At 43.9% G+C, this 24331-nt stretch overlaps 2 protein-coding genes across 2 annotated transcripts in view; both read left to right on the plus strand.

The window, feature by feature from the left end:
* LOC149453233 (uncharacterized) overlaps window positions 1-24331 on the plus strand; it is a 95090-nt gene that overhangs the window by 21740 nt on the left and 49019 nt on the right. The window lies entirely within an intron of this gene.
* Window positions 6671-17260, plus strand: LOC149453237 (uncharacterized). Its single transcript, XM_089688357.1, has 6 exons — window positions 6671-6810; window positions 12466-12633; window positions 12750-12847; window positions 12960-13109; window positions 13206-13344; window positions 15226-17260. Exons 2-6 carry the CDS (start codon window positions 12600-12602, stop codon window positions 16863-16865), a joined length of 2061 nt encoding a protein of 686 aa, XP_089544483.1. The 5' UTR covers window positions 6671-6810; window positions 12466-12599; the 3' UTR covers window positions 16866-17260.

A 24331-nucleotide genomic window follows, 5' to 3' on the forward strand; every position in this document is an offset into this window, starting at 1 on the left:
TTGCAAGAGCATACTCACCAGTCCAAATCCCTTCCAATCTGGTTCTAATCTTTTGGTCCCCGGTAATCATCCATGACACATATATATATATACCTGGTCACTACCATCGGAACATGCTCGTGTCAAGATCGTATGGATCACGGTCATAGCACCACATGGGATCTATACTATAGAAATCAAAGATGAAAATAGCTACATGAGTGTTGGATGAGTTGTACCAAAATATAGTGGTGTCGCCTATTTCGGTGATAGCCACCTGTTGAGCCTCTGTCAGACTCATTAGAAAAAGGATATACAACATAGTTGTCATGGTGTAGATGACGCCTTTTCCTCAAGGGTTGGGACTTTCTTGTAGTGGGAGGCGTGTATCCAAGTGTTCTTCCCGGCCACCTTGACAAAAGTGGCTGTGGTCAGCAGAACTTGGAATGGACCATCATATCTTGGCTCAAGGGAATGTTTCCTCACAAATGTCTTTACTAATACCCAATCTCCGGGTAATAGGCTGTGAGTTCCTGTATCTGACTCAGGATCTGGAATGGAGAAAACACTTGGACATAGATACAGGTTAATTCACGTGATAATATAGTCACATAATTAGTTAACACATCAGATTGTAATTGCAACTATTGTGGAAAATAACAACCAAGTCTGGGGGCTGAGCTAAACAAAATCTCATAAGGGGATAGGGAGTGTTCTCCCCTTGGTGTGTATCTGACACTAAATAGGGCAATAGGCAGACTGTCTGGCCAACTCATACCACTCTCTTGGGCCATTTTTAGCATTCTGTCTTTCAGAGGGCCATTCATTCTTTCTACTTTTCCACTACTTTGGGGGTGATAGGGGGTATGGAACGCCAGAGTGACTCCTAATGCCGCCCATATTTCTTTGGTTACTGAAGCTGTAAAAGCGGGGCCCTGGTCACTCTCTATCACCTCTGGAAGCCCATATCTGAATACAACCTCAGTGAGGAGTTTCTGCGCAGTTGTTTTAGCAGTCATGTTAGTTACAGCAAAGGCCTCTGGCCAACCGGAAAACATGTCCACCACCACTAGGGCGTACTCGAACCGCCCACTCTTTGACATCTGAATATGGTCAATTTGTATCCTTTGAAAGGGGTATAGGGGTTTGGCCAAATGTTTCTGTGGTGTCTTCTCTGTGCGTCCCGGATTACATTTTGCACAGATGGCACATGTTCTGCAAAAATTGTTTGTTAATGTGGTGATTCCAGGCGCTATATAGTACTTTTTGATGAGAGAGTTCATGAGGTTCTTTGACAGATGGGCTGCACCGTGTGCCCACTGGACTACAGCTGGAAACATATTCTTGGGTAAACAAAACCTCTTGTTGCACTCAAACAGACCGTCTTTGAGAACAGCTCCTCTCCGTCTCCAGCCCTCTTTTTCTTCTGGACTTGCTGCTTCTTGGAGTTCCTTGAGGTAGCTTCCATCCACAGGTAAGGTCTGTAAGGTGAATATTGGTTCCCACTCTCCGGTCACCTCTCCTTCCATTTCTGGTGGTCCCATGGCGGCACGTTTTGCCGCCAGATCTGCCAGATTATTGCCTTTGGTTTCTGAGGAGTTTAATTTCCCGTGAGCTTTTACCTTCAGAATAGCCACTTGAGTGGGTAGAAGGAGTGCTTCCAGCAATCGTCCAATGGCTATTCCATGTCTTATGGACGTACCTGCCGCAGTCTTAAATCCTCTCCCCTTCCATATGGGTCCGAAATCATGGGCCACCCCAAAGGTGTATCTGGAGTCTGTGTAGATATTGGCCCTTTTTCCTTCCGCCATCTGGCATGCTGTTGTGAGCGCTTGAAGTTCTGCTCCTTGTGCAGATATTGCTGGCGATAGGGCTCTTGCCTGTAGGACTGTGTCTGCAGTAGTGACCGCAAATCCTGTATGATATTTGCCTCCATCATCTGCATATCTGGAACCATCAACAAAGAAGGTGAAGTCTGGGTCCTGCAGAGGTGTTTCACTCACTGTGGGGAGATGGAAGGTTTCCATTTTCATCACTTCAAGACAGTTATGAGGCTCAGTGGTTCCATTATCCTCTCCATTTTCTTCATTACCTTCATTACCCCCCTCAGCAATTGGGAGGTGAGTGGCCGGGTTCAAGATTTGGCAACGTAGGAGAGTGACGTCATCAGGAAGTTGGAGGGAACACTGTAGTCTAAGATGCCTCGCTGTGGACAAATGTTTAGGTTGGACTTGGTTTAAAATGGTAGCAATGTCATGCGGCGCCAGGAGGACAAGTTCATGTCCCAGAACGATATCAAAGGTCTTATCCAGCAGAGCTTGAGCAGCGAAAATTGCACGCAGATAAGAGGGTGCTCCTCTAGCCACTGGGTCTAAACGGCATGAGTAGTAGCCTACGGGTCGTACGCGGTCGCCATGGGACTGGGCCAATACTCCTGTGCCATGGCCTTGGCGAACTGGCTCGGAGAATTTTGCGCCCCTTGTGGGTAAAAGCGAAGAGGTATCTGCAGGAAGGATGCAAGGGAATGCTGAAGAATGCATTTGCCATGTCCACCACGGTGAAATACTTTGCTGTTGGAGGTACCCCTGTGAGTAAAGTGTGGGGATTTGGAACGATAGGTGTCTCCAAGACGGTGGCTTCATTCACTGCTCGGAGGTCCTGTACCATCCTTTACTTCTCTGGTTCCCCTTTGGGTGTCTTCTTTTTCACCGGGAACAAAGGTGTGTTGCATGGAGAGGTACAAGGTATGAGTGCACCATTTGCCACAAGGGACTTGACCTGCTTTGAAATGGCCTTGGATTGCGCTGGGTGCTGTGGTTTCCTGGGTAGGGGAGCTCCAGGCTTAATTTCCACCATAAGTGGGGGTACCTTTAAATGTCCAATATCTTCGGGTCCTGTGGACCATAGGCAACTTGAGATTCTGCTCAGCACATCCGCTGAAATGGTGGTGGTAGGGGTCTCTTGCAGTGCCATCACAAGGGGAATGGAGCACAGTGCAGACGTATCCTCATTTTCTAGTGGTAATGAGATGACCACCTTGCCATCAGGAGTGAATGTGATAGAGGCCTGGAGCCTAGATAGCACATCAGCTCCCAGGAGATTCAGGGGACACGTCGAAGACACGATGAACCGGGCCAGCAAGTCTGGTAATGTGGTCACTAGGGAAGAAGCCTGGGACGAGTAAAGATGACATACAGCACCGGTACATCTGCCAGGGTGTGGAGTCTTCCTGCCTGAGGAGTCCGCCCTGTCACCTATGGCCTAAGAGGGGAATCTGGAGAAGCGTATTCAGATAGTGTAGGAAGTTGTGGACCTGCGGCCTCCTTGTCCAAAGAAGATATGTCTGACCAGGTTGATCCTGAAAGCAAATGTTTGCTCCCTTTTGGTCTATTGGGGACAAAATTGTCTCTCGCAGGACCAGCGGTCGTGTCAGGTTCACGGACTGGCATGGTGGGGACACGTGGCACATCCGGCGGTACGTAGAATGTACCATTGGCTTGTAAGACCGGACACACTGGGTAGAGACGGCTCACTCGAGGTATAGGTCCTCCGAAAATCTGATTTGGTGTACCAAAATGGCCGCCTCCAGGAAGTGACAATGCAGGTGCAGCAAGATAGCTGCCGTCAGGAAGTACACTGGGCTGGGCAGGAAGTGACAATGCAGGTGCAGCAAGATGGCCACTATCAGGAAGTGCAGGGAAAAGGGCAGTGGGTGTTCCTTTTCAAAATTTAACACATTAAGGGTACACATAAACAGTTTTATTTTTTTCCTGTTGCAATACCTGTTCTGTCCACTGCTCTTTGTGTATAGCTTTGGCTACATTGTACCAAGCTTCTGCTGTCCTCAAATTATTATCAACTAATACACCTTTCTTTTCTTTTATCAATTTCCGCCATCAAAATGACTTGAGCCTAACCTCCTTATCTTTACTTCCACATACCTTTGCTAACTAATCCTTTCACATACTGTTTTCTCTCTGTGCAACCAGGTCACGTGCTAACATTCCTTTCTATGGGTCTTATCAGAGTCTAACCCATCTCCTCCCCCCTCTCTGTCCTTCCTATCCGAAATCCAAGACTCTTCACACACTGCTGTCCAGACTTAACAAACCCCAACCTTCTGTTTTGAATGGCAAACATTAACTCACAGACACACATTTAGGACATGACATAGCAGTCTATCTCAGTGGGCTATGAGTACAGATCACTGAGTAACCCTTCATAACCCAAACACAGGGTTACGGCACCCCGCTGTCACACTAGCATGATGCGTACACGACACCTCCTCTTGTTTGTCAACACACAATATTACCACAACCAAGAGAAATTATGTGTCAAACCCTCAGTAGGTCCACTCCTCTTCCACCTCAAGACTGACACATAAAAATAAACACAAAAAAAATAAATCCAGGTAGCAGATAATCACATGCAGGTTGGTTCAAATAAACTCTGGGCAAGCAATGTTACTTGCCTTTAGTGACCTTTTAGCAGCCGTACTAGGCACAGGAATGAATCAACAACAAAGACAGGATAGGCACTGGTAAGATAGCAAAATATATCTTACCGGGCTCCAGAGTTGATCAGGCGCTGTCCTGTCTGCTTTGATGCATTGCTCCCCTCTCGAGGTCGGCTGTCCGTAGGTTCATGACCCGGAGTCCCAGATTTCGGCACCAGCTGATTTGGTTAAGAACTAAAAATGTCCGTTGATTATCTCCTCCTGTCCAAATTAATCATTCTAGCTAGGTTTGGAATGTGCGCACACTGGGAGAGACTCACGCTGACACACAAGTTCAGTCTATGAACACTTCTAGTTTATTATAATGAGAAAGTGAGCTTATATATGCAAAATGATGCAAGAGTCATGTGAGAACAGCATAAGCATTATATTAGTCTTTGATTGGTCATTTCCACAGGAAAACAATCTTCGTCATACTATAGGTGTGATCTTCTTCCAGGTCTTACCTATAGAAAGAAAAACATTCCTTTGTCTCAAGTAGGCACGATGGGAAAGGGTCGTGCATGTGAGCAGACATTTCTTAAGCAAGGATTTCTTAAAGTACCACAAAGCCAAGCAGGCAGAAAATATACACACAACATATATATTCAATAGGAAACGAAATAGGCATTTTACCATATCCATCACACTGCCATACACAGCACAGGATCCAGGTCCCGAGAGTAACATTGTCACAGGATTTACACATATCGCAATTTTTATACTTTGAAAAAGAAAAAAGTTTGCCTTGGTTTTATCTGTGAACTTGCTGTAGGAAACCACTGGAAAGAGCGCCCACCTCAATTTATATCTGTACAGATTACAATAACCAATGCTGATAATACTCTTCCATTTCCTACTTTTATTCCAGAGGTAATAGAGTAATTTATCTCCTAATTAACCCAACGCCATGGAGTCTTAGTGTCACCCAAAGCTCTACAAAGCCTATGGGCTCCAAGACCCAGGACGACCTATTAGGATTCTGAGAACAAAAAGACCATATTAACCCTCTTTCACTCCGGCTTTGTCCATTCAGTCTCAACAGGGTGTCCCAGTCAGACCCCCTTCTACGTCAGATCAGAATGGTACAGATGCCACCTTTGTGATACCCATGTCCATTCCACGGCAAAAATCCACAGCAGCAGGTGCAGAACCACAGGCAGCAAGCAGGCAGATGTAGGATACCCTGGCAGATGTGGGGGCACTGTAGCAGGTACAGAACAGCAAGTAGCAAGCAGGCTGGCCAACAAGCAGATGCAAGATCTCAAGCAGGCAGTCAGTATCGGCCAGGCAGAAGAGGTGCAGAATCAAGAACAAAAACAGACTCAGAGCCAGGCCATGGTCGGTACTGAGTGAGCAGAGAAGGTACCAAAACAGCAGACAGAAGGCAGGGTACGTCACAAGCCAGAATCAGCAATGGGGTATCAGGAACAAGCAGGATCAAGACAAGCCTAGTAGTACAGGATCAGGTCACAAATGGTAGAAGCTGATGACCACTCAGCAATCCTCTGGTCCCGGAGCCACTTTAGGCGAGTACCAAGTTTTCATGCTTGCTCACGCTAATGCACACGTGCGCGGGCATGTGCGTGAGTTAGGGCACGTCTAGTTATCACTCCAGAATTATTATGAGCATGCACACATCTTCCCGCATGATCGTGCATACAATTTCCCTGACAATTCTTCACAGCTTAGCCACATAGAAAGGCCCAATATCCAAGGAGCACCTTCAGGTGTTTAAGGGGGATAACTTACACATCAAAATTCCTATCAGAACCTATCAATATAAACATCTTTCCCTTTACGGGGTAGATAGAGTAGGCTGAGAAGGGAGTGGGAGGAGGATTAAGAAGAAGCTTGACTGGAAATCCACTATGATCCCAATGAGATTTGAAAATAGCAAACAAAATTGTTTGAATTGAGTCCCGTATGTTGTGTTTTCATGTTTACTTTCATTTTCATTATTTAGTTTTACATTTATAAATATTAAAACATAAACAAAACGTTGTTCTCATTTTTTTACTGTCTGGATCTTATCTGAGATATAATCTACATGTGTAGTTATGGAGGGAACATAATAAAGGAATGGACCCCAAGGCAGCGGGAAATAATGACACAAACAGGAGTACAAACAGGAAGTGATGTAAGGTAAAGAGAGGAAGTGGTATACGGCACACACAGGAAGTGATGTAAGGTAAAGAGAGGAAGTGGTATACGGCACACATAAGAAGTGATGTAAGGTAGACAGGCAGTGATATAGCAGTATACAAATTGATATACCGGTAAAAGAGGACTTGGATGGTAGAGAGGAGACAATGCTAGAATTTTCAGCAGTGGAGGTAATGAGATATTATTTTAAATTTACACCCAGTAATCTCCCATCATGTCCGTCCTCATCTTCCATAATCATGTCCGTCCTCTTCTCCATTGTCATGTCCGTCTTCTTCCTCCATAGTCACTGTGATGGCCATCCTCTTCCTCCACAGTCACTAAGACATCGTTTTTTGGTTTATAGACCGGATACATCCTAAATACAGAACCATTTATCCAACTGTCCATCCAGAGCCTCTGGTTTATAGACCGGATACGTCCTAAATATAGAACCATTTATCCAACCGTCCATCCAGAGCCTCTGGTTTATAGACCGGATACATCCTAAATATAGAAACATTTATCCAACCGTCCATCCAGAGCCTCTCGTTTATAGGCCGGATACGTCCTAAATATAAATCCAACTGTCCATCCAGAGCCTCTGGTTTATAGACCGGATACATGCTAAATATAAAGCCATTTATCGAACCGTCCATCCAGAGCCTCTGGATTATAGACCGGATACGTCCTAAATATAGAACCATTTATCCAACCGTCCACCCAGAGCCTCTGATTTATAGATCGGACACGTCCTAAATATAGACCCATTTATCCAACCGTCCACCCAGAGCCTCTCGTTTATAGACCGGATACGTCCTAAATATAGAACCATTTATCCAACCGTCCACCCAGAGCCTCTGGTTTATAGACCAGATACATCCTAAATATAGAGCCATTTATCCAACCGTCCATCCAGAGCCTCTAGTTTATAGACCGGATACATCCAAATTTTTGAACCAATTATCAAACCGTCCATCCAGAACCTCTGGTTTATAGACCGGATATATCCTAAATATAGAACCATTTATCCAACTGTCCATCCAGAGCCTCAGGTTTATAGACTTGATACGTCCTAAATATATAATCATTTATCCAACCGTCCATCCAGAGCCTTTGGTTTATAGACCGGATACGTCCTAAATATAGAAACATTTATCCAACCGTCCATCCAGAGCCTCTGGTTTATAGGCTGGATACATCCTAAATATAAATCCAACTGTCCATCCAGAGCCTCTGGTTTATAGACCGGATACATGCTAAATATAAAGCCATTTATCCAACCATCCATCCAGAGCCTCTGGATTATAGACCGGATACGTCCTAAATATAGAACCATTTATCCAACCGTCCACCCAGAGCCTCTGGTTTATAGACTGGATACGTCCTAAATATAGAACCATTTATCCAACCGTCTACCCAGAGCCTCTGGTTTATAGACCAGATACGTCCTAAATATAGAACCATTTATCCAACCGTCCATCCAGAGCCTCTAGTTTATAGACCGGATACATCCAAATTTTTGAACCAATTATCCAACCATCCATCCAGAACCTCTGGTTTATAGACCGGATATATCCTAAATATAGAACCATTTATCCAACCGTCCATCCAGAGCCTCGGGTTTATAGACTGGATACGTCCTAAATATAGAACCATTTAGCCAACCGTCCATCCAGAGCCTCGGGTTTATAGACCGGATACGTCCTAAATATAGAACCATTTAGCCAACCGTCCATCCAGAGCCTCTGGTTTATAGACCGGATACGTCCTAAATATAAAGCCATTTTTCCAACCGTCCATCCAGAGCCTCTGGTTTATAGACCGGATACGTCCTAAATATAGAACCATTTATCCAACCGTTCATCCAGAGCCTCTGGTTTATAGACCGGATACATCATAAATATAGAACCATTTATCCAACCGTCCACCCAGAGCCTCTGGTTTATAGACCGTATATGTCCTAAATATGGAACCATTTATCCAATCGTCCATCCAGAGCCTCTAGTTTATAGACCGGATACATCCAAATTTTTGAACTAATTATCAAACCGTCCATCCAGAACCTCTGGTTTATAGACCGGATATATCCTAAATATAGAACCATTTATCCAACCGTCCATCAAGAGCCTCTGGTTTATAGACCGGATACGTCCTAAATATATAACCATTTATCCAACCGTCCATCCAGAGCCTCTGGTTTATAGACCGGATACATCCTAAATATAGAAACATTTATCCAACCGTCCATCCAGAGCCTCTGCTTTATAGACCGGATACATCCTAAAAATAGAACCATTTATCCAACCGTCCATCCAGAGCCTCTGGTTTATAGACTGGATACGTCCTAAATATATAACCATTTATCCAACCGTCCATCCAGAGCTTCGGGTTTATAGACCGGATACGTCCTAAATATATAATCATTTATCCAACCGTCCATCCAGAGCCTTTGGTTTATAGACTGGATACGTCCTAAATATAGAACTATTTAGCCAACCGTCCATCCAGAGCCTCGGGTTTATAGACTGGATACATCCTAAATATAGAAACATTTATCCAATCCTCCATCCAGAGCCTCTGGTTTATAGACCGGATACGTCCTAAATATAGAAACATTTAGCCAACCGTCCATCCAGAGCCTCGGGTTTATAGACCAGATACGTCCTAAATATAAAGCCATTTTTCCAACCGTCCATCCAGAGCCTCTGGTTTATAGACCGGATACATCATAAATATAGAACCATTTATCCAACCGTCCACCCAGAGCCTCTGGTTTATAGACCGTATATGTCCTAAATATGGAACCATTTATCCAACCATCCATCCAGAGCCTCTAGTTTATAGACCGGATACATCCAAATTTTTGAACCAATTATCAAACCGTCCATCCAGAACCTCTGGTTTATAGACCGGATATATCCTAAATATAGAACCATTTATCCAACCGTCCATCCAGAGGCTCTGGTTTATAGACCGGATACGTCCTAAATATAGAACCATTTATCCAACTTTCCATCCAGAGCCTCTGGTTTATAGACCGGATACGTCCTAAATATGGAACCATGTATCCAACCGTCCATCCAGAGCCTCTAGTTTATAGACCGGATACATCCAAATGTTTGAACCAATTATCAAACCGTCCATCCAGAACCTCTGGTTTATAGACCGGATATATCCTAAATATAGAACCATTTATCCAACCGTCCATCCAGAGCCTCTGGTTTATAGACCGGATACGTCCTAAATATATAACCATTTATCCAACCGTCCATCCAGAGCCTCGGGTTTATACAGTCAGGTCCATAAATATTGGGACATCGACACAATTCTAACATTTTTGGCTCTATACACCACCACAATGGATTTGAAATGAAAAGAACAAGATGTGTTTTAACTGCAGACTGTCAGCTTTAATTTGAGGGTATTTACATCCAAATCAGGTGAACGGTGTAGGAATTACAACAGTTTGCATATGGGCCTCCCACTTGTTAAGGGACCAAAAGTAATGGGACAGAATAATAATCATAAATCAAACTTTCCCTTTTTAATACTTGGTTGCAAATCCTTTGCAGTCAATTACAGCCTGAAGTCTGGAATGCACAGACATCACCAGACGCTGGGTTTCATCCCTGGTGATGCTCTGCCAGGCCTCTACTGCAACTGTCTTCAGTTCCTGCTTGTTCTTGGGGCATTTTCCCTTCAGTTTTGTCTTCAGCAAGTGAAATGCATGCTCAATCGGATTCAGGTCAGGTGATTGACTTGGCCATTGCATAACATTCCACTTCTTTCCCTTAAAAAACTCTTTGGTTGCTTTTGCAGTATGCTTTGGGTCATTGACCATCTGCACTGTGAAGCGGCGTCCAATGAGTTCTGAAGCATTTGGATGAATATGAGCAGATAATATTGCCCGAAACACTTCACAATTCATCCTGCTGCTTTTGTCAGCAGTCGCATCATCAATAAATACAAGAGAACCAGTTCCATTGGCAGCCATACATGCCCACGCCATGACACTACCACCACCATGCTTCACTGATGAGGTGGTATGCTTAGGATCATGAGCAGTTCCTTTCCTTCTCCATACTCTTCTCTTCCCATCACTCTGGTACAAGTTGATCTTGGCCTCATCTGTCCATAGGATGTTGTTCTAGAACTGTGAAGGCTTTTTTAGATGTCGTTTGGCAAACTCTAATCTGGCCTTCCTGTTTTTGAGGCTCGCCAATGGTTTACATCTTGTGGTGAATCCTCTGTATTCACTCTGGTGAAGTCTTCTCTTGATTGTTGACTTTGACACACATACACCTACCTCCTGGAGAGTGTTCTTGATCTGGCCAACTGTTGTGAAGGGTGTTTTCTTCACCAGGGAAAGAATTCTTCAGTCATCCACCACAGTTGTTTTCCGTGGTCTTCTGGGTTTTTTGGTGTTGCTGAGCTCACCGGTGCGTTCCTTCTTTTTAAAAATGTTCCAAACAGTTGTTTTGGCCACGCCTAATGTTTTTTCTATCTCTCTGATGGGTTTGTTTTGTTTTTTCAGCCTAATGATGGGTTGCTTCACTGATAGTGACAGCTCTTTGAATCTCATCTTGAGAGTTGACAGCAACAGATTCCAAATGCAAATAGCACACTTGAAATGAACTCTGGACCTTTTATCTGCTCATTGTAATTGGGATAATGAGGGAATAACACACACCTGGCCATGGAACAGCTGAGAAGCCAATTGTCCCATTACTTTTGGTCCCTTAACAAGTGGGAGGCACATATGCAAACTGTTGTAATTCCTACACCGTTCACCTGATTTGGATGTAAATACCCTTAAATTAAAGCTGGCAGTCTGCAGTTAAAGCACATCATGTTCTTTTCATTTCAAATCCATTGTGGTGGTGTATAGAGCCAAAAATGTTAGAATTGTGTCGATGTCCCAATATTTATGGACCTGACTGTAGACTGGATACGTCCTAAATATATAATCATTTATCCAACCGTCCATCCAGAGCCTCTGGTTTATAGACCGGATACGTCCTAAATATAGAACCATTTAGCCAACCGTCCATCCAGAGCCTCTGGTTTATAGACCGGATACGTCCTAAATATAGAACCATTTAGCCAACCGTCCATCCAGAGCCTCTGGTTTATAGACCAGATACGTCCTAAATATAGAACCATTCAGCCAACCGTCCATCCAGAGCCTCTGGTTTATAGACCAGATATGTCCTAAATATGGAACCATTTATCCAACCGTCCATCCAGAGCCTCTGGTTTATAGACCGGATACGTCCTAAATATGGAACCATGTATCCAACCGTCCATCCAGAGCCTCTGGTTTATAGACCGGATACATCCTAAATATAGAACCATTTATCCAACTTTCCATCCAGATCATCAGGTTTATAGACCAGATACATCCTAAATATAGAACCATTTATCCAACCGTCCATCTAGAACCTTTGGTTTATAGACTGGATATGTCCTAAATGTAGAATCATTTATCCAACTGTACACCCAGATCATCAGGATTATAGACCGGATACATCCTAAATATAGAGCCATTTATCCAACCGTCCATCCAGAGCCTCTGGTTTATAGACCGGATATGTCCTAAATATAGAACCATTTATCCAACCGTCCCTCCAGAGCCTCTGGTTTATAGACTGGATAAATCCTAAATATAGAACCATTTAACCTCTGTCAGATAATTATTTGTGTGTCCCCATTTTTATCTTCTTTGCAAGACCTGTGATTGCCTCTATACCTGATTTGGAAGTTTAGGAGGAGCGTCCTTTATAGATCAGGTGGAAGTGCTGAGGATTCTGTGGTGATGTTTGTTATTCTTTCTCTTCTAACAGGTGAAGTGAACTTTCTTCACAGGACATCACTCATCACAGTGCCTCCACTTCACTACCTGACAACAGAGGGAACCAGTGCCAAGAAGATTCTAGAAGTCACCAACAAACAACTGAAGTATCTCTACAAGGACATCATGATGGAGAATCAGCCGCCCCTCACATCACCGGGTAAGAGGAGACATTATTGTAAAGGAGAGAGCAGTACGGAGGATCCACCTAGATCCCCCATCATCTGATAAACACATAGAAACAATGGATTCAGTCAGTGTGTGTGTTTCCTACAGATGGATCCAGTCATGGGAACCCACCAGAGAGATGTCCCCGTCCTCTGTATTCTCGGGATTCCACACAGGACGATCCCTCCATCCCTCACCATCATCAGGTATATGGGACTGAGCATGGAGACCTAGAAATGTATTCTAAACTATGAAATGATATTCTATGTAATCTCTAGTTTCATTTCATAAATATGATTTGTCATCTTTGACATTTAGGGCGAAGAACTGAAAAACATCAAAGTTGAGGTTAAAGAGGAAGAAGAAGAGACGTTGGTGAGTGGAGATCAGCAGTCTATGGAGGAGAGAGGTCCTCTCTATTCCCAGGATTCAACTCAGGAAGATCAAAATTATAAAGAGAATGATCAGGTAGATGGGACTGGCAAAAAAACTTAAAAATAGATCTATGAGAGGATGTTCTTCATTATAATCTCTTGTATCTATTTATTAATCCTTGGAGTTTAGGATGAAGAACAGAAAGACATCAAAGTTGAGGTTAAAGAAGAAGAAGAGACGTTGGTGAGTGGAGATCAGCAGTCTATGGAAGAGGGGGAGATGATTGTGGAAAGTAAACCGGAGGAACCTTCTCTACGTATGGAGACAAGTAAGTAATATACACTAAACACAGAAACAGTTCACATTTTAGTTCTACTTCTCTAAGTATAAAGTATGTTGTTACATTGTTACATATTTATCTCTGGACTTTTTTATGTGTTTTCCCTGAATGTTCAGCTGCTGACAGTATTGGAGCGCTCATTGTAGTTTCTCTATTTTATACATATTGTTACATTGTTACATGGAGTGAAATATACCATATGTCCATTAAGCTTAAAGAAAATCTAAAATAGCAGTTGATCCAGAGGAGGGCTGAAAAGCCACAAACTCTCTGTCCATAATTCATTGGGGTAAAAGAATTCCTTTCTTTATCCCAAGAGGCAGATAATTGCAGATCAACATTCTACAATGATGCTTATTATAAATATTAGAAACACTTCAAGTCAGCTAGGAACAATTTCTGTGGAAGACCATTCCTCATTTTTACAGCTGGTATAGCAAAGAACCCGTCAACATGATATAGGAAATTTCCAGACCTTGCAGGAGGAATGAAGTCTATGAATTCATCTCCATTCCTCAATATAACGTCATGTTCCCAACAAATGCGGAGGAGACACTGGACACCATATGAAAGGTCCACCTCCATTCCTAAATATAACGTCACGTTCCCAACAAATGAGGAGATACTGGACACCATATGAAAGGTCCATCTCTATTCCTAAATATAACATTACGTTCCCAACAAATGAGGAGATACTGGACACCATATGAAAGGTCCATCTCCATTCCTCCGTATAACATCATGTTCCCAACAAATGAGGAGGAGATACTGGACACCATATGAAAGGTCCATCTCCATTCCTTAATATAGCATCATGTTCCCAACAAATGAGGAGATATTTGTGACGGGAGTGACTTTGGGTGGGGGGCCCATGGAACACAGCCCCCTTTGGAGAGGTGGGGAGACTCCTGTCTCAGCTCCCCATATCCCTCTTATGTGTAAGTCACCCTGTGCCTGTTAGGGGTACATGGTGAAATGTCCTGCTATTGAGTAGACATTTATTAGGTGGGGTGGGGGGTTGTTCATTGTTTAATGCCATGTGGTTGTCCTATTGTTCTATTGTGTCTTGCTTGGGAGCAAACTATTATGGGATGTATGTGTTTGTGTATTGGCTTGGTGGGAGGTGTCTGCTGTGTGTCTCTTGTTACTAAATGTATTGCCCCGCCCTGTGTATATATCTTGTGTCTGTGTTAAAATAAAGCAGTCCATTTCCTGTTTTAATATATGTCTGGTGCTGTCTCATCTTGTATGGTCAGCAGTGGTGTCCGTGGATCTGTGTTCGGACAGGGAAGCGGGAGTCTAACGGAAATACCCTAGTGCAGTCGGGGTCCGGTTCCGTTACAATATTGTACACCATATGAAAGGCCCATTTCTATTCCACAATATAACGTCATGTTCCCAACAAATGAGGAGGAGATAATGAACACCATATGGAAGGTCCATTTCCATTTCTCAATATAACGTCATGTTCCCACTAAATGAGGAGGAGATACTGGACACCATATGAAAGGTCCATCTCCATTCCTCAATATAACGTCATGTTCCCAACAAATGAGGAGGAGATACTGGAAACCATATGAAAGGTCCATCTCCATTCCTCAATATGATGTCATGTTCCCAACAAATGAGGAGGAGATACTGGACACCATATGAAAGGTCCATCTCCATTCCTCAATATAACGTCACGTTCCCAACAAATGAGGAGGAGATACTGGACACCAGGTGAAGGGTCCACCTACATGTCAGAAGTAGCACCTGAGGCCCAATATAACTTGTCTTTACCACCACAGCTGTACATTTTATGAACTCTGTATCTCTGTTCATCAGTCACATTCTTCACCATAATATATATTAAATATTGCTTTCCAGCAGGTGGACAGTGTTCTCGGAATATAAATACATCGGAGGAATATCATATTATATCTCCAGATTGTAAGGCAAGAGATACTGACATTCCACCATATTCTCCAAAAGTGATTTCCTATTGGAAAGTTCAATCAATGGATCCTTCTAATCCTGAGGAGTCTTCTGATAGATCCCATACTATGACTTCAGATGTCCATACAATTTCTCACAGTGCTGGCAGATCAATAGATCCATCGAAGCACCAGAAATCTTCTTTAAGCCATAAGGGGGTTTACACAGGAAAGCGTTCATTGTCATGTTCAGAGTGCGGGAAATGTTTCCTTAAAAAAGGAAACCTTACTGAACACCAGAAAATTCACATGGGTAAGCGTCCATTCCCTTGTTCAGAGTGCGGGAAATGCTTCACCACAAAAGGATCACTTTTTAAACACCAGAGGCTTCACACAGGCGAGTGTCTTTATTCATGTTCAGAGTGCAGGAAATCTTTCACTCAGAAAGGAAACCTTACTGAACACCAGAGAATTCACACCGGTGTTCGTCCTTATTCATGTTCAGAGTGCGGGAAATCTTTCACTACAAAAGGATCACTTTTTAAACACCAGAAAATTCATACAGATGAGCATCCTTATTCATGTTCAGAGTGCGGGAAATCTTTCACTAGGAAAGAACACCTTGTTAGACACCAGAGAGTTCACACAGGTGAGCATATTTATTCATGTTCAGAGTGTGGAAAATGTTTCAATGAGAAAGGACAACTTGCTATACACCAGAGAACTCACACAGGTGAACGTCCATTTTCATGTCCAGACTGCGAGAAAAGTTTCATTAAGCAATCAGCCCTGGTTTCCCATCAAAGAATTCACACGGGTGACCGTCCCTATGCATGTTCAGAGTGCGGGAAATCTTTCAGTGTAAAGAATGACCTTCGAAGACATCAGAGAATTCACACTGGTGAACGTCCTCATTTATGTTCAGAGTGCGGGAAATGTTTCACGAGCAAAAAAGAACTTACTGAACATCAGAGAATTCACACGGGCGAGCGTCCTTTCTCTTGTTCAGAGTGTGGGAAATCTTTCACTACAAAAGGATCACTTATTAAACACCAGAGAATTCACACGGGTGAGTGTCCTTATTTATGTTCAGAGTGCGGGAAATCTTTCACTACAAAAGGATCACTTTTTAAACACCAGAGAGTTCACACAGGTGAACGTCCTTATTCGTGTGCAGAGTGCAGGAAATCTTTCACTCGGAGAGGACACCTTGTTAGACACCAGAGAGTTCACATGGGTGAGCAACTTTATTCATGCTCAGAGTGCGGGAAATGGTTCAATGAGAAAGGACAACTTATTGTACACCAAAGAATTCACACGGGTGAGCGCCCGTTTTCATGTCCAGACTGCGAGAAATGTTTCATTCAGAAGTCAGTCCTGGTTTCCCATCAAAGAATCCACACGGGTGAGCGCCCATTTTCATGTCCAGAGTGCAGGAAATGTTTCATTAGAAAAACACACCTGGTTTCCCATCAAAGAATCCACACGGGTGAGCGTCCTTATTCGTGTTTAGAGTGCGGGAAATCTTTTACGCGGAAAGTCCACCTTGTCAGTCACCAGAGTGTTCACACAGGTGAGCATCTTTGTTCATGATCATAGTGCAGGAAATCTTTCAATGACCTTTGTAGACGTCAGAGAATTGTGCGGGAAATGTTTCAATCACCTTATTGTACACCAGCAAACAGCCTTTCCCTTGATCAGAATGCGGCAAACATTTGTTTGAAAAAAAAATAAAAAAAATTGTTATTATACATCAGAAAACCCACACAAGTGAATGTCTTTACTCCTGTTCAGAGTGTGGGAAATGTTTCAATAGGAAAGAGCATCTTGTTCATGGGTGAGCGTCCTTATCCATCTTCAGAGTGCGGGAAATCTTCACTCAGGCAACAATATTTGCTGAACACCGGAGAGTTCACACAGGAGAGCATCAGACGGGACACCTTGTTAATCGCTTCCTGTCCGCCCTATATATATATATATATATATATATATATATACAGTCATGGCCGAAATTGTTGGCACCCTTGATATTTTTCCTGAAAATCAAGTATTTCACACAAAAAAGGTATTGCATTAACACATGTTTTGCTATACACATGTTTATTCCCTTTGTATGTATTGGAACAAATATAAAACAGAGGCAGAAAAGCAAATATGACATAATGTCACACAAAACCCCAAAAATGGGCTGGACAAAAGTATTGGCACCCTTAACTTAATATTTGGTTGCACACCCTTTGGAAAACATAACTGAAATCAGTCGCTTCCTATAACCATCAATAAGCTTCTGACACCTCTCACCCGGAATTTTGGACCACTCTTCCTTTGCAAACAGCTCCAGGTCTCTCTTATTGGAAGGACACCTTTTCCCAACAGCAATTTTAAGATCTCTCCACAGGTGTTCAATGGGATTTAGATCTGGGCTCATTGCTGGCCACTTCAGAACTCTCCAGCGCTTCTTTGCCATCCATTTCTGAGTGCTTTTTGACGTATGTTTGGGGTCATTGTCCTGCTGGAAGACCCAGGATCTTGGACGCAAACCCAGCTTTCTGACACTGGGCCCTACAGTGCGACCCAAAATCCTTTGGTAATCCTCAGATTTCATGATGCCTTGCACACAGTCAAGGCACCCAGTGCCAGAGGCAGCAAAACAACCCCAAAACATCATTGAACCTCCACCATATTTTACCGTAGGTACTGTGTTTTGTTCTTTGTAGGCCTCATTCCGTTTTCGGTAAACAGTAGAATGATGTGCTTTACCGAAAAGCTCTATCTTGGTCTCATCTGTCCACAAGACGTTTTCCCAGAAGGCTTTTGGCTTACTCAAGTACATTTTGGCAAACTGTAGTCTTGCTTTTTTATGTCTCTGTGTCAGCAGTGGGGTCCTCCTGGGTCTCCTGCCATAGCGTTTCATTTCATTTAAATGTCGACGGATAGTTCGCGCTGACACTGATGCTCCCTGAGCCTGCAGGACAGCTTGAATGTCTTTGGAACATGTTTGGGGCTGCTTATCCACCATCCGGACTATTCTGCGTTGCAATCTTTCATCAATTTTCCTCATCCGTCCACGACCAGGGAGATTAGCTACAGTGCCATGGGTTGCAAACTTCTTGATAATGTTGCGCACTGTGGACAAAGGCAAATCTAGTTCTCTGGAGATGGACTTGTAACCTTGAGATTGTTGATATTTTGCCACAATTTTGGTTCTCAGGTCCTCAGACAGTTCTCGTCTCCTCTTTCTGTTGTCCATGCTTAGTGTGGCACAGACAGACACACAATGCAAAGGTTAAGTGAACGTCTCTCCTTTTTATCTGCTTTCAGGTGTGATTTCTATATTGCCCACACCTGTTACTTGCCCCAGGTGAGTTTACAGGAGCATCACATGCTTGTAACATTCTTATTTATCCGCAGTTGTGAAAGGGTGCCAATACTTTTGTCCAGCCCATTTTTGGAGGTTTGTGTGACATTATGTCGAATTTGCTTTCTTTCCTCCCTTTTTTTGTTTTGTCCCAATACACACAAAGGGAATAAACATGTGTATAGCAAAACATGTGTTAATGCAATACGTTTCGTGAGAAATACATGATTTCCTGGAGAAATATCAAGGGTGCCAACAATTTCGGCCATGACTGTACATGATTTCGCAGTCCGGGTAGGGGGTGTGTGCCACCCTACCTGCGCCACCATTTGTGGCCTCAGCTGTCAATCACCAGGTCCCGGACAGTGATTACTTGCCGGTGCCCGGTGATTGCCGAGTATTACCGACGGAGGGGAGAGACCTGTATGTAAACAATACAGATCTGTCCCCTGTCAGCTCAGCACAGCCATCCAGAGCAGTGTGATTACAGTGAAGCACACAGACCCCGCGCGCTAGTAACAGAACCCACCCCCTAGTAACAGGCCCCGCCCCCTAGTAAAACACTCCTAGCACACAGTTAACCCTTTGATCACCCCTCATGTTAACCCCTTCCTGCCCAGTGCCATTAGTACAGTGTTGGTGCTTTTTATTAGCACTGATCACTGTATTGGTGTCATTGGGGATGTCAGTGACACCAAGTCAGTTCCCCCCCCCCAGTGTCAGAATGCCCGCCGCAGTCCCGCTATAAGTCGCTGATCGCCGCCATTAGTAGTAAAAAAAAAAAATCCCAGTATATATCCCGCCATTTGTAGACGCTATAACCTTCACGTGAACCAATTAATTTACAGGTATTGGATTTTTTTTTTCAGCGAAGACATGGAGTGGGATACATTTTGGACGAAACTTATGACGAAATTTGCTTTTTAAATTTTTTTTACTGGACGTGTTTTATAGCAAAAAATTTAAAATATTTCAAAATTTACGCTTTTTTTTAAGACAAAAATAAAAACCGCGCAGGCGATCCAATACCACCGAAAGAAAACTCAATTTGTGGGGAGAAAAGGGTGTAAATTTCATTTGGGTGTGGCATTGTACAACAGTGCAATTGTCAGTTACAAGGACTATGTGTATTACTTTGTGACTCCATTTTTTAGTCTCTCTGTCATTTGTTTTGTTTTTTTTCCATAATTATAGAAAAAAAAAATTAGAACAAAAATTATATATTAAAATGCTGTCACACTGTTGTTTTTTAATTTAATTTTGTTTTTTTTTAAATTTTCTTCTTTATTCTTTAACTAAAAATATAATTAAGAGCTCGAAAAATCCCAGGCACTTGGTCGCCATGCCCACTAGAATTTGTGTCCCGGCGCCTGGGTTCACGCACTGCCTCCAAGGCAAAATCGTGTCCCGTTGACTTCAATGCAAAATCACATTCTCATCTACTTCAGTGCAAAAACGGCTCCCTTTGACTTCAGTGCAAAATGGCTCCCATTGACTTCAATGCAAAAACCTCTGTCGTGTAGGCACACTTGTGCTCTTTGCTGGCAAAATGTGGTCCCATGATTAAAGGCGTCATTCCTCCCAAGTCTCTACAAAGCCTCCAAGCTCCAGGACCCCGGCCAGGGTTGACCAATCTTGGAGAAAACTAAAAATGCCGTTTCTTCTGTATGAAACGGACCCAACGCATAGGTGACGCCCCCTGACTGACACCCAATTCTCTATATAGTGAAAAGGAGACTAGTAGCTATAACGGTAGAGAGGCTCCCACCCAGGGGCGGACTGACAGCTCATGGGACCCCCAGGCAATAGGGGATCATGGGGCCCCTGTGTCCTTGCCCACACTCAAAAAAGCCTATAAAAAAGTTACCAGGGGCATTTCATGGGGCCCCCTACTGACCCCGGGCCCTTGGGCAGTGCCGAGTGCTCGAATGGTCAGTCCACCCCTGCTCCCACCAACCAGCTGAATAAGTACAGAAACAGGTCCTCCTGGCATATGACGCAGATGATGTAGTGCCAAGTCACTGCACTCAGATCGTCCCACCAGGAGATCAGCAAGCCAGGGTCCAGGTAGCAGATATTGCAGGTAGGGATCAAGCAGAAGCTTAGTAATGAAGCTGAAGGTCCGTAACAAGTGGTTGCAGGTTGGGATCAAGCAGAAGCTTAGTCAGTAATGAAGCTGAAGGTCAGTAACAAGTGGTTGCAGGTTGGGATCAAGTGGAAGCTGTCAGTAATGAAGCTGAAGGTGCATAACAAGTGGTTGCAGGTTGTGATCAAGCGGAAGCTGTCAGTAATGAAGCTGAAGGTCAGTAACAAGTGGTTGCAGGTTGGAATCAAGCAGAAGCTGTCAGTAATGAAGCTGAAGGTCCATAACAAGTGGTTGCAGGTTGGGATCAAGCAGAAGCATAGTCTGTAATGAAGCTGAAGGTCAGTAACAAGTGGTTGCAGGTTGGGATCAAGCAGAAGCATAGTCTGTAATGAAGCTGAAGGTCAGTAACAAGTGGTTGCAGGTTGGGATCAAGCAGAAGCATAGTCTGTAATGAAGCTGAAGGTCAGTAACAAGTGGTTGCAGGTTGGGATCAAGCAGAAGCTTAGTCAGTAATGAAGCTGAAGGTCAGTAACAAGTGGTTGCAGGTTGGGATCAAGTGGAAGCATAGTCAACGGGCAAGCCAAAGGTCGGTAACATATGGTAGTGAAGATAAGGACTGCTGCAGGTAGACAAAGAAGAAAGATATCGACTGGAGAGAGAGCACAATAATCTGGCAAACAGGAAGTTCAAAGGTGCGGCTTAACCACCTCCCGTCCGGCTGTTGTATATAAACTACCGGACGGTGGCAGTGCAGGGGTGGGTGGCCGTTTATAAACGGCCTCCCCGCCCCCTGCTTGTGCACGCTCCCTGGGAGTGCGCAGCACCGCGATCCGGTGCCCGCTGTGTTCTCCGGACACAGTGGAACACCGATCGTCGTACGTCGCCAATCAGTGATCACATACAGAGTAGTAAGCAAGATGTCACTTCTGACATCATTGCTTACTACCTGTGAAATCTGTGAATGATCACAGAGGTCACATGGTACAGGGCTATTCACAACAGCCCTGTACCATGTGACAAGCTGTGACCAATCACAGCTCACACAGTATTTCTCAATGGCTGCAAGAATGCAGCCAGAGAGAAGAAATGATTGCTTTTACAGCCTTTATGGATGTAAAAGCAATCAGTGTAAAAAAAAAAAATCCTCATCACCCTCCACAAGCAGTTCAGTGTCACCATGGTGACACTGTACTGCTAGGGTGACAGTATGTAAAAAAACAAAAAAAAAAAAAAATAATATAAAATAAAAATGTAAGAAAAATAGTTTAAAAATTATAATTTTTTTTTTTTACTAAAAAGATAAACGGAATAAATTTTGGCCAAGATTTAAACACTTTTTTTCAAACTTTTTGGACATTTTCATTTACATAGCAAAAAAAATAAAAATCCCAGCGGTGAATAAATACCACCAAAATAAAGCTTTATCTGTCTCAAAAAAATGCTAAAAAATTAATATGAGTGCAGTGTTGCATGACCGCGCAATTGTCATTCAAAGTGTGATAGCGCCGAAAGCTGAAAACTGGCCTGGGGGCAGGAAGGGGGGGAAATGTCCGGACTGGAAGAGGGGGAAAGTGTCTGGACTGGAAGGGGATGAAAGTGTCCGGACTGGAAGGGGGGGAAAGTGTCCGGACTGGAAGGGGGGGAAAGTGTCCAGACCGGAAGGGGGTGAAAGTGTCTGGACCGGAAGGAAGTGAAAGTGTCCAGACCGGAGGGGGTGAAAGTGTCCAGACCGGAAGGGGGTGAAAGTGTCCAGACCAGAAGGGGGTGAAAGTGTCCGGACCGGAAGGGGGTGTGAAATTGTCCAGACCGGAAGGGGGTGAAAGTGTCCGGACTGGAAGGGGGTGAAAGTGTCCGGACCGGAAGGGGGTGAAAGTGTCCGGACCGGAAGGAGGGGAAAGTGTCCGGACCAGAAGGGGGGTAAAGTGTCCAGACCGGAAGTGGGTGAAAGTGTCCAAACTGGAAGGGGTTACATAGGAAGTTCATAGGAAGGACAAAGAGTTCAAGGTTCACAGGAAACAATGTACTCAGCAAGATTGTCCAAGGGATCGGAGAGGCAGTTGTCCATCAGTTCAGGTGGCTTGGCAAGAAGACATACTGCCAGAGACAGCACAGGATCCAGGTCCAGACAGCAACATTGTGACAGGATTTACACATATCGCAATTTTTATACTTTGAAAAAAAAAAAAGTTTGCCTTGATTTTATCTGTGCACTTGCTGTAGGAAACCACAGGAAAGAGCGCCCACCTAAATTTCTATCTGTACAAATTACAATAACCAATGATGATAATACTCTTCCATTTCCTACTTTTATTCCAGAGGTAATAGAGTAACTTATCTCCTAAGGGACACAACGCCATGGAGTCTTAGTGTCACCCAAAGCTCTACAAAGCCTCTGGGCTCCACGACTCAGAGGGACCTATTAGGATTCTGAGAACACAAAGGCCTTATTAACCCTCTTTCACACCAGCTTTGTCCATTCAGTCTCAACAGGGGGTCCCAGTCAGACCCCCTTCTAAGTCAGATCAAAATGGTACAGATGCCACCTTTGTGATACCACGGCAAAAATCCACAGCAGCAGGTGCAGAACCACGGGCAGCAAGCAGGCAGATGCAAGATCTCAAGCAGGCAGTCAGTATGGGCCGGGCAGCAGAATCAAGAACCAAAACAGAATCAGAGCCAGGCCATGGTCGGTACTGAGTGAGCAGAGAAGGTACCAAAACAGCAGACAGAAGGCAGGGTACGTCACAAGCCAGAATCAGCAATGGGGTATCAGGAACAAGCAGGGTCAAGACAAGCCTAGTAGTACAGGATCAGGTCACAAATGGTAGAAGCTGATGACCACTCAGCAATCCTCTGGTCCCTGGAGCCACTTTAGGCAAGTACCAAGTTTTCATGCTTGCTCACGCTAATGCACACGTGGGCGGGCATGTGCGTGAGTTAGGGCACGTCTAGTTATCACTCCAGAATTATTATGAGCATGCACACATCTTCCCGCATAATCGTGCATACAATTTCCCTGACAATTCTTCACAGCTTAGCCACATAGAAAGGCCCAATATCCAAGGAGCACCTTCAGGTGTTTAAGGGGGATAACTTACACATCAAAATTCCTGACTATCTATCAGAACCTATCAAAATAAACATCTTTCCCTTTACGGGGTAGATAGAATAGGCTGAGAAGGGGGTGGGAGGAGGATTCAAAAAAAGCTTGACTGGTGGGTTTTGGCCCACAAATGATTAGTAGGCAAACTTTAAGCCTAAAAAGGGGGAGGGTAGGGGTAGTGGGGTAGGGGGGGGGGGGGGCGGGGTGGGAGGGGGGGGTGAGGAGAGGAGAGGGAGGGGGGTATTAGGGCTAACACTCTGCGGGCTGGAAGGAGTCATGAGAGAAGTGGGAGAGGAGAGAGGGAGTTGGAGAAGAAGAGAAATATGGAAGAAGTACAGTTTGTAACTTACAATGTAAATGGGTTGTATTGTCCTGAGAAGAGATTTATGTTGTTTAGAGAGTTGCAACACAGAACATCTTCAGTGGGTTTTTTTACAGGAGACACATCTAGAGATTGAGTCAAATGTTAGGCTAAATACTAGACATTACCCAGTATGGTACTATGCAGATTC

Source organism: Staurois parvus, unplaced genomic scaffold (genome assembly GCF_062004578.1).
Source record: "Staurois parvus isolate SC_StPar_1 unplaced genomic scaffold, SC_StPar_1.0 ptg000449l, whole genome shotgun sequence".
Classification (NCBI taxonomy): Eukaryota; Metazoa; Chordata; class Amphibia; order Anura; family Ranidae; genus Staurois; species Staurois parvus.